The sequence below is a fragment of the Odontesthes bonariensis genome, chromosome 22, assembly GCF_027942865.1.
Source record: "Odontesthes bonariensis isolate fOdoBon6 chromosome 22, fOdoBon6.hap1, whole genome shotgun sequence".
Classification (NCBI taxonomy): domain Eukaryota; kingdom Metazoa; phylum Chordata; class Actinopteri; order Atheriniformes; family Atherinopsidae; genus Odontesthes; species Odontesthes bonariensis.
Genome location: NC_134527.1, coordinates 3783742 through 3807139, shown reverse-complemented (window position 1 = coordinate 3807139; position 23398 = coordinate 3783742). Strand labels below are relative to the sequence as shown.

Sequence of the window (23398 nt, the reverse complement as noted above, 5' to 3'; positions counted from 1 at the left end):
AATCAAAAACAAGAGCAGGTTGTTTGACAAAGAGTAAATAAAGATGATTTAAAGATATGATTCTTGGAGTATAGAAAAATAAAAGATCAGTATGCCTTAGGCTGTACTGTGAACGGAAAGCTATAAGATGCTGTTTTAAATACTGAGGGAAATTAAGATAGATACTCTTAAAAGTAAATAAAGACCAATGAAATTTTCCTTCTTGCCTTTGGGAGCCAGCCAATTCAAGAACTCATACATTAGACAAAACTGCTAACTGATCCCATGTTGTTACGCCTGTTATAAACACGTTTATTCAGCACATTAATTGCTTTAAACCTCATAGATTTCTATTTGGTGTGTTGGGACACTGCAAATAAATCCATCAGATTTCTGCTGCAATGTTGTTGCTGATCATTGACATATAATAATAACATAATTATTCCTACTCAATAATTCCACTTTGCATTCCATATTTTGAAAATACCGGCAAAATTTGGGCTAAAAAGTTCAAATTGGCATCTAAAGGGTTAATTTTTTGAAAAAAATTGAAAATTTGGTAGTTATGATCAGAACTGAAGTGGAATAAAAGATTTATGAAAAAAAAAGTGGAAAAAAATATTAATATATGGTATTTTGGGGATAATTTTAGAAAGGGACAAAAATGGCCCTTTTCAGAAATTAAGGAGTTTTTTTTTTTTTTTTTTTTTTTTTTAAAATCAGGCATAACAAAAAAATTTAAAATCCCTAAAAATCAATGTTGTTGCTAATCATTGACATATCCCAGACCATAATTATCCCTACTCAATAATTCCACTTTGCATTCCATATTTTGAAAATACTGGCACCTAAAGGCTTAAAATTTGGGCTAAAAAGTTCAAATTGGCATCTAAAGGGTTAATTTTTTGAAAATAATTGATAATTTGGTAGTTATGATCAGAACTAAAAATTCATGTATGATGTAACCGTACTATTTCTCTCTCTTTTTTCACTTTTTACTCGTGTTAACATCCTGTTGCTGAGTGTCAGGAGAGCAGAGGAATAAAACCGACTCCCTGGAAAAAAAATAATATTTTTTTTTTATTTTAATTTTTATTATTATTTTTAAATTAAATTTTTATTATTATTTTTAAATTTAATTTTTTATTATTATTTTTTTTAATTTCTTTTTAATGATTTTTTTGCCTTCTTGTGATTTTATGTAGCTGTGAAGCACTTTGAATTGCCTTGTGTACGAATTGTGCTCTATAAATAAAATTGCCTTGAAACTGTTTCCTCCCCAGACGCTGCAGTTCCCTCTTTGCCCTGCAGGGGGCATCCTCCTCCTTTCTAAGAAGATCTCCATCATCTCGTCCTCTCGCGAACACACGACCTCTCCTGCGTATCTTTCAGTGTCGTGTGTCTGACTCCAGCTTCGTATCTGTACAGTTTATTTACAGTTTCTGCTTCTTTTCTCTTTGTTTTTGAAACATTTTCTTTTAATTTTCACGTGTGTTCTCAGGGAAATACGGTCTGAGTACATGTGCGTGCGCGTACTTTGCTGAATCCTATCCATCTGTCTACCACACACACCCCCACACACACACACACACATGACAGCACAACAACTGACAATTATCTTAATGCCCATATGTTTAATTGTGGGATTTCTAATTCCCAAAGCTCCGAGCAGCTTCCAGCAGGGACTCACTGTTTTGGCACGAGATGGGCTCCCTCTTTTCTTTTTTACATGTGTGTGTGTGTGTGTGTGAAGTCAGCTTTTTGGAGGCGTCCTGCGGTTCAGAACAGCCTCCCTTTCCTCAGCTTTATTTTAATTTGAACATATCAGCAGGGCAGTTGACAGATACGAACCATGATAGATCTGAATTCGGCTAAAAGCCTCTAAAGGTTTTGAACACTAATCACAGCTGAATGGCAGCTGGAAGGCAGCGTGGACACAGTGAGGGGAGCCTTTCTCGGTGTGATAATCAGGCTGAATTACCATTTTATTTCACTTCATCCACTCAGCCTGACATCAGGCTCGCACCCACGTTATTTCCAGCTGAAACGGAGGCGGCGCTGTTTCCGTGCGGCTCTAAAGGAAACTAGAAAGAGCTGTTCCTGCGAAACAGCAGTGAGAATGCTTATGAGCTGAATGGGGATAGCTGACCGTGCTAAAAAAGCTGAAAATAGCTCAATTTTAGCAGTAAAAACGGTTGCTAAGGTATTGGTTGAAGGGATTTTGTGATTTTTGTGTACTACCAAACTTAACATTGGAGTTAGTCAGAGAATTTGAGAGGTTGATCTTGGTTGAAGGCTCATAGCTGAAATTCTGTAAATGTGAGCTCTTTAGTAGTTATATTGGCTGAAAGAGGACGGATTTTCCTACATTTTAAGGTATAATTTGTTTCTCTAAGTTAAACTGTATGAAAGTTAGAGGAATTTGTTTGAAAAAACTGACAAATTTGAAACTTATCAGCACAAACTCAACTGTGTGCTCATTCATAAAAATTCAAGAAGGAGCAAAATGTTCATGTTTTTCAAACTGTCATATTTCAAAATTGGCTGAAGATTTGAAAAAGCTGAAACAGTTGGTAATAGCTGAATGTTTTGTGACCCATTTAAAGTTTGAATGGTGTCTCTAGCTGAAAGCATGCAGAAGTAGTTGGGTTGGAAAGAGGGAGGTGATTTGGAAGAGCTGAAAGCAGTTTCTATTCATTTGAATGACGGGAAAATTTGAATAAAAGTTGAATATCTTAAAAAGTGTAAAAGTTAAAAACACCAAAAATGATAGAAGGAATCTGCTGAAAGAGCTGAACGTTTTGATACTAAAATTGTAGAAATAGCTGAAACTATGCAGGAGTAGTTAGGTGCCGAAAACTGGCGGAATAATAATAAAAAAGAGAAACAGGAACTTGATAGTGAGAATGCCTTAAAGCATTCTCACTATGATCGAATAAAGATTTGTCTCAAGTGCAGAAGCATTCTCTGTTTTAAATGTGTGCAGCAGAGGTTCAGCCCCAGCAAATATCGATTAACCGTCGTTATGAGATAATTTTCATCTAATACAATGATAATGGTATAATAATGCAGGTACACTGGAAAAAATGCCCCTCCAAAAATAAGTAAGAAAAACAACAAATACAAGGTGTTTTTGCTTGAAATAAGCAAAAAATCTGCCAATGGAGCTAGTGAAAATCGACTTGTCAAGATTTCTTGAAATAAGATGTGATATTTAGGACTTTTGAGATAAAAGTGATCTTGAAATTAGCTTAAAAACCTCTTGTTTCATGTGATATGTGACTCAAAACAATTTGTTTTCAAGACTTTTTCATTTAACAAGATATTCCAGATGTATTGTCTTCAAACAAGTCCCTATATCTGGCTGAAATGGTGCTTGTTAGGCAGTTGTGTCTTATATTAAGTGTAATGAGATACTCAATGAGACAAATATACTTGGTAAGATTTAGATTTTTTCAAGTGCTGGAAAAAAAATGCCCCTCCAAAAATAAGTAAAAAAAACAACAAATTAAAGACGTTTTTGCTTGAAATAAGCAAAAAAATCTGCCAATGGAACTAGTGAAAATCAGCTTGTCAAGATTTCTTGAAATAAAATGTGATATTTAGGACTTTTGAGATAAAAGTGATCTTGAAATTATCTTAAAAACCTCTTCAAATGTAAAAAAAAAAGCTTGTTTCATATGAAATCCGACTCTTTCCGACTTTTTCATTTAACAAGATATTCCAGATGTATTGTCTTCAAACAAGTCCCTATATCTGGCTGAAATGGTGCTTGTTAGGCAGTTGTGTCTTATATTAAGTGTAATGAGATATTTTAACTAGAAATTAGACAAATATACTTGGTAAGACTTTGATTTTTTCCAGTGATACACCTTTTCAAAGAGAAATAAGCTTTTATTTTTAAAGAATATTTAACACTAGAACACAATAAATGCACAAACAACCAAAAACAATAAATAAGGTGTCCTTCTAATGGAATCAATCATTCGTAGCTTTACTTTTTCTGGAGTTGTGTGGCCACCGTAGTGCAAATAAAGTTGTTTTGAAAGTGAAAGGCCTGGCGACGAGGTCGCGCAAATATCACAAAATGTCGACAATGTTTCGAACCTATTGGTCCCTCCGTCCCTTTGCTCCTTTATTCATCCGTCACCTCTCGTCTCCCTTTCCGTCTTTTCTCTGCCTTTCATCACCGCCTGGATTCCCAAACGTGAAGCGGCAGCAGAGAGGGAGACAGACAGGGTGGCGTACATTTTTAATGGCGGGCTTTTATATTTTAACAAGCCTTCCTTCTCTCTTGCTTAATTTAGTTCAATGAGGAGACAGATGGAGAAGAACAATATAAATAAATTACACATAAACTGATCTGCTGCTGCTGGAGCTGCAATCAGGCAACACCCACACCCTCAGACTTTAGGCATCCGAGTATTGACGGCTTAAAAACTTAGGCCGAAATCAGCCCTCCACCAACAGATGCTGCCAATCAAAAGAAGACAACCAAGGCTTCAAAAGTTCGATGAGAGCTGAGAATAAAGATCAATAAAGAGCCCAAATGAAGCTCATTGGGCCTCATGCCAGAACCGTTCGTACGCACAGATTTGTTCTTAAATCGTCCGTACGAGTGATTTAGGGGAATTTGCGCATTCACCAATCTTTTCGTATTTTTACGTTTTCTTTCAGGTACGAACAGAATTTACAGTGATCCAGACCCGTTGTAGGAGTTTCGTAAAATAGTCCGCTGTTATTCAAATCAAGATTGCTTGACTAATGGATTGTATATTTAATTACTTTGAAGCAAACATAAATAAATATATACATTATACCCCATAATTATGCTGACATTATTCTGTTTGACTTAAATTATGCACTAATTGAAGGTTAATTGGACTCTGTATATAACAAGGTCAATGGGAAGCGTAACCAGTGGCCGTCTTGCTACTTTTGGATGTCTTAGCGCGTCAGGCTCTTGGAAGAGAGCGTGTGTTCTGAGAACGTGTAGACTGACAAATGGCTGACATCGCGATTAAGATTGCCAAGGACTAAATATGCAGCTTGCTGGAGCCACAACTCCAGAGAGAAACACGCCGATCAAACCCAGTTCCACCACACGTCCAGGTCCTCACCACCCTTGGACTTTTGGCCACTGGAACCTTTCAGAGGGAGATTGGAGACAGATCGGGGGTGTCCCAGTCCTCTGTGAGTCGTGCACTCCCCTTGCTCATCAAAGCTATCATCAGTTTATCACCCATGGTACATCAGATTCCCATACACCGCTGTCCAACAAGTACAGATTAAGAGGGACTTTCATGCCGTGGCTGGACTGCCAATCATAATTGGAGCACTAGACACATATACGCATCAAAACACCCGTGCTGTCGGAAGCGCACCAGGTGGGTGTGTCTCCACAGCGTTTATTTTCATATCATATTCGACAGATATTCACAATAAGGAAATAAGGTGTCTTTTTTTCCAAACCAATATCAAACCAATTTCACCACGGTCTGTAGCGGCAGCTGCAGCAGACACATTTCCGGAAAGGTACTGGCTTGATTAAATTAATTCTGGACTCTCTATCCGACCACATGAAGACCTCGGGACACTTCGGTTTGGCTTTAGGGACCCTCTACTCACTACCACGTAAGTGCTATGTTGTTTGGAGCTGTAGAAGTGGTATAAAAATTGCGTTTTGTAGCGGTGACATGATTTGCCCCCTTCACCTCCAGGGTAACGACTTTTGGCTAAAAACGGTCATATCGAAATTCTCAAAACACATCCGAATGACATGATTTTGATGTCAACTCAACGTATGTACTCCCAACATCCCGTAAATTGATCTAAAGTGCATTTTACTCCGGATTATCCCTTTAACTACAAAGAAGATGAGTGCCTTGGTATTCTACAACTTTTGAAATCAACAGAATCCCATTCGAACCCAAAGAAACGCAGAGATTATTCATCCAGTCGTGCATTCGACACTCATTTATGGATGTTGCTTTAAAACCAACTTAAATAATAAGAGAGTCCGAGTGAGAGATTAGAGGAGGAGGCGCGGAGGAGCTGTCAGCTGCAATGCTGCTAATCAGTGGGACGCGTGTTGCTCAAAACTCTGAGGGCGAAAGCAATGATTACACAGGAAGACGAGGAGAAAGAAGGGAATTTCTGGGTCAAGAGATGACACACACACACAGATGTAAGCAGTGGAGACGAGTCTGCCTCTGCAGCAGCACGTCTGAGGGAAGCAGAACAAACTCTGTCCGTTTACCAGCTGCGAATCGCAATACTTCAGCCCACATTAAGCTGGATTTTTCTGCAATTTCAAATTGTCGTTTTCGGTTACTGTCGCAGAACGAAAAGAAAAAAAACACGCCGAGCGGGATGAAAGGGGAGAGCGGAGCAGGAAGTAAACAAAAGACACCAAATACAGCTGCAACACTAAAGACTTTTGGCTCATAAAAAGCTTCATTTCCAACATTAAACATCAACTAAAATGAACTCTAAATCTCACAAAGTCTTGTGGTGACGCATTGCTCTGCTGAGAAGTGGAATTACTTGGAAACTCATCTTCAACGATCAGTATGATGAAAGGAGAGGAACCCGGGGGGTGTCGGGCTTTGTTGTTAAACTTGTTAAATACAGAATGCATTTAAGGTCGGGCTGGATTAAAATGTTTAATCTAATTAATCACATGATTTCCCTGATTAATCACGATTAATCGCATTTGTACGCAAAATCCAAAAATGAATCCAAAAGTAGTGTATAGCTTTTAGCATTTAGTTTTATTTTAAATGTGCTGCCATATGAATGAAAGTGCCATAACATTTGTTGTGCAAACACACTTTTAACATCAGCATCTTTCTGTAGTTTTTATGTAGAAGCCTCGCTCCACTGTCTGTTTCCTTGAATGACTTGCTGCTATCAGTTGTGTGTTTTGCCTTTAAGTGATATTTTAGACTGGAACTACTACGCTGAGAAGACAATTCAACTTGGCAGTGTTTACAGATGACTTTGGTTCTGTCGACTCCGCCGTCTGGAAGAACTTTAAAATGAAAATGGCCGAGTAAAAGTTCCGTACCCTTCTCCATGTTTGGTGGATCCGCCAATTACTTTCTTTTCCGGTTCCACAGCAGACAGCAACAGACTTTTACAAAATAAAAGCCTGTGGGCAACAGACTTTTACAATAATAGAATAAATAATAAAACTTGCGTTAATGCGCGTTAAAATATTTAGCGACGTTAAATAATTAACGAGTTAACTCGCCCAGCCCTACTTGTTTAGTTAGCATTTTTATTTACGGCCACATATTTTTTATTTTCTGCCTTCTGGGATCAAACTTAGATGGTTTAAAGCACTTAGAAATCGAACCTCTTTGTCCTCTTTGTACAAAATAAAAGCCTGTGAGCAACAGACTTTTACAATAATAAAAAAAATAATAAAACAGGGGTGGTTTGTGGCGTAGTGGGTTGAGCATCGGACGGCCCTGTGCTGCATGTTGTTCCCCCTCTCTCTGCCCCCTGCTTCCTGTCTCTCTGAACTGTCCTATCCATTAAAGGCACAAAAGCCCTCAAAAAAATGTTTTGTTTTTTTTATTTTTAATTTAAAAAAAGTAAATAAATAAAATAAAACCTGAGTTAATGCGCAATAAAATATTTATCGCCGTTACATAATTAACGCGTTAACGCGATATAACGAGTTGACTCGCCCAGCCCTAATTTAAGGTTATGAGGGTTGAACGTGGCTAAAAAGGTCTGAGAAAAGGCTTCAGGTTCATCCTCTGAAGGTTAAAAAGTTGCCTTTTTAATCTAAAACTGTCACCAACTGTGGATATATGGACGTAAATATTCCATAGCTGACTCATCGCTCCGATCTTCAAGCTTTTTTTTCCACGAATGAATGAAACGGGTCCAGCCTGAGGTGCTGCAACTCTGAGCTTTTCATGAGAAGATTCAGAGTAGATCACAAAATAAAAAACCCCCGCTCCGTTTTAATGAAGTGCTGAGATACACATTTCAGATTTAAACTGTAAATAAACCGAGCTGCAGCCTCACAAACAGCCTGAACACACAGTGGAACATTCTCCCAACTGCACAGCCTCGCTCTGTGCACAGCGAACACTTGACAGAAAGCACCTGCTGTAGCAACGTCAACACACACAGAGCTTAGTGTTGAGGTTGGACTTCCACGGGGGGAAAAGTACAGCAACATTTTCCAGTGCCGGGACATTCTTGCATGTATTTCTTCATTTTCTGTACGATAAACAGAGAGACAGGTGGCAGACTCAGCGTCGTGTTAAACATTCAATAAGAATCTGAATTAAAACGGGGAGACGAAGGGACGGGTGTGGGGCGGAAAAGTAAACATTTATCATCTTTTATCTGAGCCAGATTCATCTGGATGATATGTTAGAGCAACAAAACAAACGCCTCAAATTCTGAATATAATACAAAAGTGCACATTTGCATCACACACCCAGAGTTATTTAGTGTTTGGAAACTTCTTCGCTTGGCGGTTAAGCGGTAGGAGAGTTTCAGGCTTCTTTCTGTTCAAAGTTAGTCTGGTGTGAACAGGAGTGTTGGCTGGGAAAGCCTCTCACAGCCACTTTTACTTATATTCATGATTCCAACTAAAGTCGTTCCGATTCCGATACCAATAACAGAAATGTCTCCGATACTCCCGAATATGCTGGCACCGGTATCGGCAAGTACTGGAGTCTAGGCACCGAACGGATACCACGTAATTCATCAAAAAAGGAATCTATTTAGTGGTTAGCTACGTTAGCTCTGACATTCAGTGGGGTCACATGGTACTGAAAGGATTGGATTATTGGCTAAATTACAATCAGACTGAGCTGAGCAAGAGTAATTCTCCTTGGATATATGAATGAATGGGATCAGAGGCACAAAGCGTGTCATACCCCGGTATGATAGGTGGCGCTGTACCCATTCCAGCTGTTGCTAATAGAGCCACTTCCTGTTGACCTCTTCACCACCAACAACAACAACAAACTCAGGCATTGGAGAAAGATGGAGAACGCAGAGCCAGATGAAGCTACGTCCCTCTACATTTGCTCTGTGATGAGCTGCTTGTTGCACAAACTCGATGCCCAACGGAGCATTCTCCATCGCGTTGTTTGTTTCTTTCTGACGGCGACAACAACAGGAACATCGTCTCCTTTGACTTCCGGGTCACGACCCCGGGAAAACATCTGGAGCATGCGCAGAACGCAAAGTCTGATTCACCACGTGCTTCAGCGTCTACAAGCAGGTTTAGAGTGACTTTCAACCCAGTTATCTCGGAGTCTGAATCCGATCCGATCCCATTCTTAGTCAGATTAAGGTGTCTACATGCACTTAATAACTCAGTCTGATTGTAATTTATCCAATAATCCGATCCTTTCAGTGCCATGTGACCCCACTGAGTGTTATTCTTTACCACTCTTAAAACAGTTGCGCTGTGCTGCCATCTTCTGGAGGGCCGAAGAAGAATTGAACACATTCTATTTCTAGTTCTATTTAAATGACTAATTTGTATTTAAAGATATTGTGGCTGCACTTTAATTTTTTTTAAATAACTATTCCTAGATTTATTTCGTTATGTTGCTGTTGCACTTCTGTTTTTTATAACAGTAACGGTACTTGGTATCGGCCGATACCCACAGCACAAGAATCGGAATCGGTATCGGGAGGGAAAATTGGTATAGAAAAACTTCTCTAATTCCAACATATCTTATATGTTAAATGTACTCTTTTCAGTCAGATTTCGTCCTTTCCTTTCCCAACAAATGTGTTGCATTATCCCCCGGGTCGAGTCTCGCATCGGACGGCCCTTTGCTGCATGTTGTTCCCCCTCTCTCTGCCCCCTGCTTCCTGTCTCTCTCCACTGTCCTTTCCAATAAATGCACAAAAAGCCTTAAAAAATAAATAAAAATAAATAAATAATTTGCTGGATGTATCATTTAAACTGTATTCCATATATTTTTTTGATTTATAGTAAAAAAAAATGCTAAAAAACAATGTGTTTTCACTGCCCAACCTGAGACTCAGAACCACGTTACATCATCCAGGTATCACGGTTGTTCGGGTTCACTTCATCTAATCATCTTCATAAACAAGATGCTTTAATAAATATTCAAAGCTCGCCGCACAGTTCGAATACAGAGAAGGAAAAAGGAGAACTGAATCATCAGATTTTAGCAGCATCTGAACAGGAAGCCCACGGGGTGAAGGGGGTGATCACTGGATGAATGATCACGATAAAAGGACAACACGTACCACCTCTCAGACTGCGGCATGACAAACATTTCCACTCGTTATGAGACCACAAAGCCACAAGTATGCGGACGATTCCCCATTAGAGTCGCTGTGTGCTGCTATCCCAGCGTCCTCTGAAGGCCTTCCACACGATAAAAAGGGGGTCACTGGACTTCCATCGGCTTAAAGGAATGAACTCAGTGTATTCAAGGAATTAAAAGGCATTATGGAGTTCAGCAGCAAAGTGATGCATACTGTGATTCATTCCGCTTACTGTAAGGCTGCCTAATGGAGCGAGAGGGAGGGGGCCTCGCTCTCTGAACCCTTCGCCTCTTTTCAAACTGAGCCGCTGAGCAGTGAAACAACCAGTGTGACTTTAACTCAGTGATACTCACTATTTATTTCACAAGAGCCACATTGGCAGAGCAGAATCAAGGGAAGAGCCACTTTTACCACAACATACTAAAGTCCCCTTTTGCAAATATGCATTTCTACATATAAAACATCAAAAAAAGAAACAACACAGCCAATACATTTTCAATTTAGACCACATTTAATTTAAAACTGGGATGAACGGAAGCTGGCGTGCATGTCCTTGACTTTCTTCATGTTGTATTTGTAGCTTGTTGTTGTAATCATAGTGAGACATTCAGGATGAGCATGGTTTTTGTGCTGGTTTTTGCCCTTTTTTAATTAAAAACCGATCCATTGTGCCTGCATCTCGCGCTGGCTAAAGGAGCTAGCGTGCACTGCAGTCAAGTGTGACGGTGGTTTAAGCGGCTGCGTTGCCAGGTTTAACAGAGCCCCCTTTAGGAAACACCATTAAGCCTTAATTAATACTTAATAAAAATATTTAATACTACAAAAACGCAAACTTAATAAAAATACTTAATACTGTGCAGTATTCCCTGTATGTTATTTGAAAGAAATGTATTGTTATTGTTACCATCTTGTTATAAGCTACTATGCGATTGCGAGCCGTCAATTAAAGCTTGAGGAGCCGCGCAATGAGTATCTCTGGTTTAAACGCATCATCAGAGAGCAGAGCACTCAATCAGAGTCAGGACGGTCATGCCTTTTCTTCCATCTCAGATCGGATTTAGTTAAATGTCACATCACAGAATCCCCATCTTCTGGAGGGTTCTGCTGCAGAATAGCTCCTCCTGACGTCGGCTCACAGCACGGCTAAACAACACAAGGGCTGCGTTCAAAACCGCATACTACTCCTACTACTCATACTGACTTTTTTCCCGGATGCATACTAGATTCTCCGAAATGTTGGGTATGCATCATGAGGTTACTATTCATACTCAAACTACCCAAGATGCAACGTAACGTGACGTCGTCGATCGTCATTTCCTGTCAAAACGGCAGTTTCAAGCTAGCTACAACGAGGGTAGGTTCACTTCCTGTTTTCAAAACAAAAGCACCAATTGTATGGTAATGGCTTTCCCTATGATAAAAGGCAACGGGTATTTTATTTTGTGAAAATAACCAGAGTGCGTTAGCTCACTGCGGCTAGCTTTAGTAGCGCCAAATTCGTGGGAACAAAATTGTAAATAGCCGGTATTTTGTCAGGTTTTCAACACGTTGGGGATCTAAACGACTACTTTCTCACCTGAAAATGTTTTAAATGTTGCTAAAGTTTACAGAGTTTAGAGCTTAAGCGAAATCAGCTTCAGGCCGGCTGATTTCAGCTCAGGCAGGAGCGAAATGCATTGTGGGTAAACGCTCTGCATACTGTCTGATCGGTGAGTATGCAGTATATAGTATGTAGTTTCGAACACAGCCAAGGTTAACGTTGGGACATATGCATCCACTTCTGTGTTTACATATTCTCCTGTGTGTATATGCTGCCTGTGTGCGTCTCTCCAACATCGGTCTGCCACCTGTTTTCTCAGAGTTATGACCTCAGCCTGAAAGCGTCTCTGCCTAACGTTGCCAAACTTCAGACAGCTGTGTGTATGTGGACGAGTGTGTGCGAAGAGAAGGAGCGACAGCTAAGTACGGCGAGATTAAAACAGGAATGACAGCGAATATGTAATCTGGTAAATATGTAGTAAAACAGGACTGATGTGTGTGTGAACAGGAGGAGGATGTGATGTCCAGAAGAAATGAGAGGTGGAAAAGAAAGACAGAAGAGAAGAAAGGGGAAAAGGGAAAAAGGAAGGAGTGCAGTCAAAGAAAGAAAGAAAGAAAAGAGAGAAAATGTGGCTGTAAACATAAGTGAAGCTGAAAAACCGTCCCAGTCCAAAAACAATTATCATGTTGGACATGACATCATTCTTCCTTTCAAACTTCCTGTTTATGCTCTGCACACATTGTCCAGTTTACGTGTCTCTCTCCACTGTCCTTTCCAATAAAAGCACAAAAAGCCCCCAAAAATACTTAAAAAAAGATAAAAAAATTGCTGGATGTATCATTTAAACTGTGTTCCATATATTTTTTAACTTGTAGAAAAAAAAAATGTCCCTTTGCTGCATGTTGTTCCCCTTCTCTCTGCCCCCCGCTTCCTGTCTCTCTCCACTGTCCTTTCCAATAAAGGCAGAAAAAGCCCATAAAAATACTTAGAAAAACAGAAAAAAACTAATAAATAATTTGCTGGATGTATCATTTAAACTGTGTTCCAGATATTTTTTTCATTTATCGTAAAAAAATGCCAAAAAACAATGTGTTTTCACTGCCCAACCTGAGACTCAGAACCACGTTGCATCATCCAGGTATCCTGGTTGTTCGGGTTCACTTCATCTAATCATCTTCATAAACAAGATGCTTTAAAAAAAAAAAAAAAAAAGGTGTGACGATCATAACCTCTTTTTCTCATAAATATTCAAAGCTCGCCGCACAGTTCGAATACAGAGAAGGAAAAAGGAGAACTGAATCAGCAGATTTTATCAGCATCTGAACACAGCATCGCAACACGCACACAATATCCATCATACTGATACCGATTAAACCCAGAACCTGCTCACCAGCCCCAGTTTAACCACAGCTAACATCTCGATCTGCCACCAACATCACGCCGTGCTGTACGGGCCGGTTCTACCGTCAGCGTACAGCAAAAAGAACCGACTGTATGCTTAACCTCTTAAGTCGAGCACCATTTATTCAAACTTCCAGCTGAAAAAACATCCATGAATTCTGTCAGTAACAGCTCCACAGCCGCTGGGCCAAAACCAACAGAATATAAAAAGTCTCCTTGTCTCAGCAAAAAAAGGGGCTTTAATTTACACCTAGGGTTACTAAAGCTGTTCCAACAGAAAGATCAATTTAGCTTATTCAGAACTGGTAGTGCTGGTCCCTGAATGGAAAGCTTCTAAAAATGGCGGCGGAGGGTTACGTGGTACTGAAACGATGCCGTCCGGTAGGGCTCTATGCTCAATCAATTTCTCTGATCAAATCAAATTTCAGGTTTAAAATAAGTTTTTTTTAATTTCATTTCCTGTCTGCATTTCTGTTTTCTTGAATCATACAACTTTTCTCCGCCAAAAATGTGAAAATTTATCGGAGTTACGTTTACAAATGGTAGGAATATCTGTTCTTAGCATCCAATCAGGCACGTTTCCCAAAAGTTTGGCCAATAACGCTGCTTTGAGTTGAGTTGAAGGTGCACCGTGACTCTTTGAAACATCCACGTATCCTGTAAGGTGCGTTTCCAAAATGGAGAAAGATTGTGTCTCTGGAATGTTGGATATCGTTGAAACGTTGAGGATGTTTTTCCCGGTCACATCGCCCAGCCATACCACCTCCTAGGGACGGGAATTGTTAAGAATTGACCAATTTTGGTTACATTATCGATATCGGTTCCTTATTGATTCTCTTACCGATATAGTACAAATGGCTTTGGTCGTAAAAACACTTTAATTTCAAGTATGTATCCACATTTCAACTATCTTAAGAGTAAGGCAGAGGTCTCCATCCAGTAAGACAGGGGTCTCAAACTGATCCGTGAAAGGGCCGGTGTGGCTACAGGTTTTTGTTCCAACCCTGCAGCAGCACAGCTGCCTTGTTTCATTCAATCAACTGAACTAGTTAAGACCTCGAAACCGCATACTTCTCCCACTACTCATACTAACTTTTTGAGTTAGTATGCGAGTTTGAGTAAGCGAGAAGTTCCCGGATGCATACTAGATTCTCCGAAATGTTGGGTATGCATCATGAGGTTACTACTCATACTCAAACTACCCAAGATGCAACGTAACGGGACGTCGCCGATCGTCATTTCCTGTCAAAACGGCAGTTTCAAGCTAGCTACAACGAGGGTAGGTTCACTTCCTGTTTCCAAAACAAAAGCACCAATTGTATGGTAATGGCTTTCCCTATGATAAAAGGCAACGGGTATTTTATTTTGTGAAAATAACCGGAAGTGCGTTGCTCACTGCGGCTAGCTTTAGTAGCGCCGAATTCGTGGGAACAAAATGGTAAATAGCCGGTATTTAGTCAGGTTTTCAACACGTTGGGGATCTAAACGACTACTTTCTCACCTGAAAATGTTTCAAATGTTGCTAAAGTTTACAGAGTTTAGAGCTTAAGGGAAATCAGCTTCAGGCCGGCTGATGTTTCGGCTCGGGCAGGAGCGAAATGCATTGTGGGTAAACGCTCTGCATACTGTCTGATTGATCAGTTTGAGACCCCTGCAGTAAGACCAGGCTTCAAATTGTCCTTTGTTAACTATTAAAACTTAAAATGGGAAAGAAAAAGAGCTCTGAATCCCCCAGCTTCACTTCCCCAGAGCTTGTAGGTGTGGGCCCCACAGTGTGATGTTAAGCAGCCTCCGGCCATCTTGCCGAACATTTCTACGTCAGAGTGACTGAGTGTGTCGTTACGGAGCTGCTGTGCGTTCAGCCTAACAGCAACGAGTGTGTTATTATGTCAGTCAATAATCCAGAGGCTGAATAAACACACACGCCGGTCATAATGACAACACAAGGGGCCATTTATGCTTCTGTGAGTTCACAAGTAAACTGTGTTTTTCAGCACTCATCCTTCACTTCACTTTATTCTCGTTTTCTGCCAGTTACATACACGTAAAAACAAGACCAGTAAGGATTTGGACTCATTTCCAGATGAAACGGAGTAAAGTAAATTGTAAAAATATTATCCTTAACACCAGGCAAACTTGCAATGTTTTCTTGGGCTAAATTTCCACATCACTTAATAAAGCTTCTTGCCAAATTTGGGACATTTAAAGAGCCGAAAAGTGCTTCAAACGATCTCCAGATGAACAGCAGTCTGTGAGTATTTCCCTCCAATCTGAACTCTGAATTACACCGCTAATCTAAACATGCTGTTCTCTTCCTTTAGCTCCTTTCAAGGCAACTTTGGCAAGAATGTTATGTACAACTTAAAAGTCAAATGTAAGCCTTTTGGTTCTTCTTTCCACGAATAACTTCGGGTCTTAAAAATAATCACACACTCAAGTTTGTGGAGATGATGTTCATCCCAATCATCTTTATAATCATCACCTTAAAACTGATGTGGCTACAATATCTAACACAGACAGAGGAACCAGTGCCGCTATAAACGGTCTGTTCTGACGTCACTTTCTGCCTGTATAATGACCGAAACAGCAAGCATAATTGTGTCTTTGGTGAATCTTTAGCTCACATTGTTCCTCTCTTGTTCCTTGTTCTCAGTGATGGCACTTCTGAATTTCACTGATCACTTTATATTTCACTTTCGTCTCACTTCACTGGTCACTTTATATTTTTATATTTTATATTTTTAAACAGTTTTTTAAATTCTTAGATTGTTTTTAAAGTGTTTATTATCGTATAAACATTTTTATTGCTTTATTATGTCTGCTACTGGATGCTTGAATTTCGAGATCAATAATGTATCTATCCATCTATCCATCTATCTATCTATCTATCTTGATGGTTTTAACTTAAATACCTTTCGGTAACAAACAAATACATGGCGTAAATGCTTTTTTTCCCCGAACAGTGCCTGTAACACCGATGGTTTTACCTTAAATATCCATTGGTAACGAACAAATACGAAATGCTTTTTTTTCAAACAGTCCCTGTAACACCAATGGTTTTAACTTAAATACCTATTGGTAACGCGCAAATACGTGGCATAAATGCTTCTTTTTTTTTTCGAACAGTCCCTGTAACACCGATGGTTTTACCTTAAATATCCATTGGTAACGAACAAATACGAAATGCTTTTTTTTCAAACAGTCCCTGTAACACCAATGGTTTTAACTTAAATACCTATTGGTAACGCGCAAATACGTGGCATAAATGCTTCTTTTTTTTTTCGAACAGTCCCTGTAACACCGATGGTTTTACCTTAAATACCTATCGGTAACGCACAAATACGAAATGCTTTTTTTCCGAACAGTGCCTGTAACGCACAAATACGTGGCGTAAATGCCACGTATTCGGTGCATCCCTAGCTGACTTTAACTTTAATGTGAGCTAAAGATTCACCAAAGCCACAATTATGCTTGCTGTTTCGGTCATTGTACGGGCAGAAAGTGATGTCAGAACAAACCGTTTATTATATTTCTGTGAACAACATCTGGCTGACGCTAAATGTGCCTTCACACTGAAATGCTCTGAGGAGTTAGCTTGGGTTAGCTCGGCTCGTTGTTCCAGTGTTACCGTGATAACCTTTTCACTTCAAATCCAGCTGAAGTTTCAACAGAAATTCCACAAAATCAGCAAAGCACTAATGGAGTTCCCCAGCAGCTCAATGGTTTCAGTGTGTACAGTTGCGACATACACAACTTGGCCGGGGAGCCGTGTTTCATACCATAACACCCACTCTCACTCCGTGTTTTCTGTCAGCCTCTCAGAGGTTAAACTGCTGAAGAAAAATCTGGGTTTTTACATTCTACGAGCATCAAGAATGGGACGCCACGAAGCAAAGCACAGCACTAAACTTTTTGTTTGCGGGCTGGAAACAGTCCGAGTGTAACAAAGAAACAGGTAGAAAACAGCTCATTTCAGCCACAGGTCAGATGTAAACAGCGTATGTCTGACAGGACACGTTGAGGCATCTGGACGTGTTTATACTGTGTGCTGTATTCCATGCTTTTTTCTCTACAAACTCCTTATGTCACACAGCTGCTTGGTTCTCAGTGTTTATTGCTTCAAGTTGATAAAAAAAAAAAAAAGCCTTAAGTCTTGAATATGGGAAACATTACGGTTGTGGCTTCATGGTTCCAGTTTGAACCTTCGCTATTCTCCGCTCCTCTCATCAGTTTTTTCAGCTGCGTGTTGCTTAGAAACAGGTTTCCAGTCTCTAATTTTTCAGGACAGTGAAACTAACAAAGAATATGTTTGTCTCTTTCTGTTTTACTCCCAACATGATCGCATCATCGCTCAGGTCCTACCATGAGGGAGTGTCTGTTGGCCGCCAGCAGTCCCGCCCCGTACCCGCTGCTCAGAGCACCCATGGCGCCGTTGTGCGTATGAGCGGCCCCGATGAGGTTGTGCATGTCGCCGTGACCGCTGGTCATACCCGTCGATGGTCCCACTGCGTGGCTCCGCAGTACGTGGATGGCATCGTCCAAGCGCTCCAAGCGGTCCTCAATACGACTTTGCTGCAGAGTAACAGACAAGACATAAGAAATCTGCTACATGTTCCTCTTACCGGCACCTCGGGTTGTTGACGTTTATTAAGAAAAAGAATGTTTTGATGAAATTGCAGAAGCTTCAGAGGAATTATGCAGAATATGAACTTATTGGACGGGTTTAGAGATATTCTACATTTGCCTAATTATCAAACAGTTGGTGTATTCCTTTTCCAAAGCCTGATACTGGACATCTTACGAACTTTAGGTTTTATTTGGAGCTCAAACCAAAAATACTTGACAAATGTAGAAAGACCTTTAATTACCGTAAATTCCGGACTATAAGACGCTACTTTTTTTCCCAGGCTTTGAGCACCACGGCTTATAATACGGTGCGGCTAATATAGTTTTTTTTCTATTCTTTTCATGCCGCCAAAAACATTTTGCCTCGTAACATTAGACCAATAAAATTAACGAATAGTTCACAGGGGTCCAATGAAATTGTACGATAAATCAAACACTCTTTCGCTGCTAAATTATTGTAAATGGGTCATATGTACTCACCCTCAAGATGGAAAACAAATGAAGGAATGCATATGATGCAGCTTTTAAATCGAAGGTGATCGATTACTTTTCCTGGTAGGCAACTGTCTTTTTTTTTTACCAGCCGTGTTACAGGCACTGTTCGAAAAAAAAAGCATTTGTAAAAAAGTATTTGTTCGTTACTGATGGTTATTTACGTTAAAACCATCGGTGTTACAGGCACCGTTCGAAAAAAAAAAAAGCATTTACACCACGTATTTGTTCGTTACCAATAGGTATTCAAGTTAAAACCATCGGTGTTACAGGAACTGTTCGAAAAAAAAAAAGCATTTATGCCACGAATTTGTTCGTTACCGATAGGTTTTTAAGTTAAAACCATCGGCGTCACAGGCACTGTTCGGAAAAAAAAAAGCATTTATGCCACGAATTTGTTCGTTATCGATGGGTATTTAAGTTAAAACCATCCGTGTTACAGGCACTGTTCGGAAAAAAAAAAATTTCCAGTATTTATTTGTTTATGTTACCGTACACATTTAATTAAAAGTTTAAAAATCCTCCCGTGTAACATCTTTCCATGTAAATATCTCATATTACAATGTGGACACCCGCGGCCTTTAGTCCGGAATTTAAGGTAGTTAAAACTAAAGTCTGGCTGTGAAAAAGAAAGGACATCTTAATAAAAACAGTTGGCTCTGGACAAAAGGTATCATGGAGGTTTAACCTGCACGGGAGGTGTACCAGGATAAAGCTTTTGGTCTTTAAAAGGACTGGAGCGATACTGCAGTTTGCCGCTGACATTAAGACCTTGACCGGGCCTTTCAGAATACAGGCGAATCAAAATAAGAGTTGAACACACTAACAGTAGACATGTTTGGCCAAAACTTAGGGCAGCTTTTCAAAAGAAAAACCTCATACCAACTGCGAAGCAAAGCGGTGGAAACGTTTTTTTTTTGTTTGGAGTTGCTTAGCAACCTCAAGGACGAGACATTTTTGTAGTCACAAATTTCAGGATGGATTATCTTCTCCCTCACCTCAAGTCAACTACAAGCAAAGCAACAAAACCTGCAGAAATTTGCAGAAAAAGACTACATTTCAGATAGTGTCAGTTCACCCAAATGCAAGCCAACACGGAGAGATAGTTTTGGTTTCACATAGTTTTCATTTGTGAAACTTCTACCAGTGAATAGAAAAAAAGGTGTTTTTACCTCTTCAAATTGTGGGAATATTATGTTTTTTATTTTAGTATTAGCGTGAGCGTACCAGAGAGTGCAGTGGAGCCTCATAGTTTGGCGACGATGCTCCCTGTCCGCCATTCCTCGACCAGGCGGCTGAACTGGCAGCTTGGAGAAAGCAGAGAAGAAGACATTATCAGGACAGGATGTCAAGAGCAGATTAAAGTTCAAAGAAAGGCAGTGAACATCCAAGTGAAACACGGTTGACTATTAAAGGCCTTTTCTGCTTTTGTTTAGCTCAAACTGACATCCCTTCATCTTGTTCTTTGATAGAAGCAGTGCATGCTGGGATAGAAAAACCTGCTGCATCGAGCCCTTTATGACCCCGTGGAAAACAGCGAGATATCTGTGTGTGCATTCGAGCCGAGTCTCATTTGCTTTTTATGTTCAAATGAGAGGCTGCTCGATGCCAACCGCCAGACAAAACGTCTTTACACACCGGGACACTCCCCGGATCCACTCGTGCTGCTCGGACACAATAGACGGCGAGATGAAGAACACAAGACAAAAACAAACGCAGCCATATCTCATCGCAAAAATGCTAATACCAAGCTTTTGTCTTGGAAAAGGTACAAGTGGTTGATTAGCATGGGCCCTCTGCAGAGTAAACAAGCTTTTTGTGGATCTGCCTCTGCTTTTGTGCGGCTCGTCGCTCTAAAGGGGTTACATCTGAATCGACAGGTCTCATTAGCTGGTAGGCAGCGACTTTGTGAATTTACATTAATATGAGGCTTTGAGACGACAGGCTGGTGTGTGAAGCCCTTTCAATGGACTGAAGGTGAGTAATAAGATAGGGAGGGTCGCAGTTAGCAAGCAAACAGCGGAAATGTTTGCTAGGCTACTGTGGTTTGCTAAGCTAGCACACGGCAGTTTTCTTCTACTCTCGTGTCCCTAACTTTGATACGGAAGCCCAGAGCGGCCGTGGTACGTATAAACTTTTTTTTGATGGTTTTCTCGAGATAACGAGATAAATTACACCCTCGGTCTGGAAACCGAGAACTGGATGTTGTCGTCCACCTGAAAATCTATTTCGACATAATTTCGATTTGTAAAAAAAAAATAAAAAAAAATGGGCGAGTTGCTTTTTTAATGCACTTTCTACTACGGAAAGCCAGAGCGGACGTGGTGCGTATAAACTTTTTTTTTTGATGGTTTTCTCGAGATAACAAGATAATTTTCCTTCGTTTTCCCGTTATAACGAGATAATTTTCGTCCGTTTTCCTGTTATAACAAGATAATTTTCCTCCGTTTTCTCGTTATAACGAGATAATTCTCCTCCCTTTTCTCGTTATAACTAGATAATTATGTTTTTTTCTCAAAATAACGAGTTCATTTACGGATTGTTTTCGAGGCCACTTTTTCTCCCCAGTCCGCCCCTGTTTATATGTGTTTTATGTGTTGAGATAACTTTCATATCAGCCCGCTTCATTTAAGGAGACGGCCGGCTCGACTGCAGCTCAACAGGCATTTACACCTCAGTGATCCTGCTGATATAGTGGACTTAAAAAAAAAAACCTTTGCCAGAAATACATATAAACACATATAAACAGGGGCGGACTGGGGAGAAAAAGTGGCCACGAAAACCATCGATAAATTAACTCGTTATCTCGAGAAAACCATAAAAAAAAGTTTACACGTACCACGGCCGCTCTGAGCTTCCGTACTTCGATGAAGCAGAGCCGTTGCACAATGTGACGTCACAGTACAGAAAATATCAGTATATAGGCATATGTAAGATTTCCAATGATTAATAATTACATAAAGCAAAAGTTTTCATGTGGATGACCTGCAGCCGCCATCTTAGTTTGGACTGGACCAAAGAGCAAAGCGGGTTGACATCTTCAGTTAGCGAGCTAAGCTAGCTTCCTCCATTTTGGCTCTGTTGCATTGAACTGGATCCTGCAGCGTGAGATGGCACCTTTATTTCATTTAAACAACAGCTGCTCAGTGTCTGCAGAGCTTGGATGAAACTCCAGCCAGCTGGGTCTGCTCACTTCCTGTTTGCTCAATACACACAAGTGTGATAAAATAAGACTCTCACGTTGCTTTGATTGATGATTTTTCTGCAACTGTATCTGGAATTTGGTTTTTTTTCATCATGTGATTAGTGTGAAAGGAGTTTTAAAGTGGTTTGTGCCCTACGTAATGCGCTCAGACCAGCTTACAGCTGGCCATCAGGGACATGAACACAGGTGGAGGCAACTGCAGTTTAATCCAACAACTGGCAAAAAGTTAGTTAGTTCATTACTGAGGTTATGTTGGGGGGATATTCGGATGTTTTTGCATTATTTTGGAACCTGTACAGGCAGGAAATGCACTCTTTATCCTCCTCTCCTCGTACTTCCTCTGTTTACCCTCCTTTCCTTCAGTCCTCCTTAAATCCTCTCCTCTTACTTCCTGTTTACCCTCCTTTCCTTCAGTCCTCCTTAAATCCTCTCCTCTTACTTCCTGTTTACCCTCCTTTCCTTCAGTTCTCCTTAATTCCTCTCCTCGTACTTCCTCTGTTTACCCTCCTTTCCTTCAGTCCTCCTTAATTCCTCTCCTCTTACTTCCTGTTTACCCTCCTTTCCTTCAGTCCTCCTTAATTCCTCTCCTCGTACTTCCTCTGTTTACCCTCCTTTCCTTCAGTCCTCCTTAAATCTCCTTTTACTTCCTCTGTTTACCCTCGTTTCCTTCAGTCCTCCTTAAATCTCCTGTTACTTCCTCTGTTTACCCTCCTTTCCTTCATTCCTCCTTAAATCCTCTCCTCTTACTTCCTGTTTACCCTCCTTTCCTTCAGTCCTCCTTAAATCCTCTCCTCTTACTTCCTGTTTACCCTCCTTTCCTTCAGTCCTCCTTAAATCCTCTCCTCTTACTTCCTGTTTACCCTCCTTTCCTTCATCCCTCCTTAAATCCTCTCCTCGTACTTCCTCTGTTTACCCTCCTTTCCTTCATCCCTCCTTAAATCCTCTCCTCTTACTTCCTGTTTTCCCTCCTTTCCTTCAGTCCTCCTTAAATCCTCTCCTCTTACTTCCTGTTTTCCCTCCTTTCCTTCATCCCTCCTTAAATCCTCTCCTCTTACTTCCTGTTTTCCCTCCTATCCTTACTTTCCTTTCCTTCATTCCTCCTTAAATCCTCTCCTCTTACTTCCTGTTTTCCCTCCTTTCCTTACTTTCCTTTCCTTCAGTCCTCCTTAAATCCTCTCCTCTTACTTCCTGTTTTCCCTCCTTAAATCCTCTCCTCTTACTTCCTGTTTTCCTTCCTTTCCTTCAGTCCTCCTTAAATCCTCTCCTCTTACTTCCTGTTTTCCCTCCTTTCCTTACTTTCCTTTCCTTCATTCCTCCTTAAATCCTCTCCTCTTACTTCCTGTTTTCCCTCCTTTCCTTCATTCCTCCTTAAATCCTCTCCTCTTACTTCCTGTTTTCCCTCCTTTCCTTCATCCCTCCTTAAATCCTCTCCTCATCTTGCCCTGATCGCTGATCTCTTCCCTCTAACTCTGATCTCATCTCATTAGCGCGTTTCCTTTTTCTCATTGTCTTTTCCTTTTTTGTCCTTTCTCTCCTTTATTCATATCACACGCTGATTTCCATATGCTAATTAATGAATAATCACCTGGGTACATTCATGTGCAAATACACAAATATAAGTATTAAACGGAGGGGTAAATTATTCCGAGTCCGACGCTGTAAAAACACCCTCACAGAATTAGCCTCGGATATCAATTTGCATGCAGTTTGCTCTAATAGGCTTCATTTCTAATTTGTAAAAAGTGGAGTAACTCTGACACAATGATAAACACCAATTAAGGTTTAGCAGGCGATATCCGAGGCAGCTATAATGATGATGAGGAGGAGGAGGAGGAAGAGGGGCTTGTGTTCGCAGAGCCGGCAGGTTT

At 40.3% G+C, this 23398-nt stretch overlaps 1 protein-coding gene across 5 annotated transcripts in view; it reads right to left on the bottom strand.

Moving 5' to 3' along the window:
* Positions 1-23398, bottom strand: part of tcf4 (transcription factor 4) — a 297188-nt gene that overhangs the window by 19911 nt on the left and 253879 nt on the right. For all 5 annotated transcript variants that reach the window (XM_075456126.1, XM_075456124.1, XM_075456125.1 and 2 more), the window contains 2 exons: positions 19553-19632; positions 17570-17779 (listed from right to left, as the gene is read on the bottom strand). In XM_075456126.1, the coding sequence (XP_075312241.1) occupies positions 17570-17779; positions 19553-19632 (290 nt within the window). The remainder of the gene's footprint in view (positions 1-17569; positions 17780-19552; positions 19633-23398) is intronic.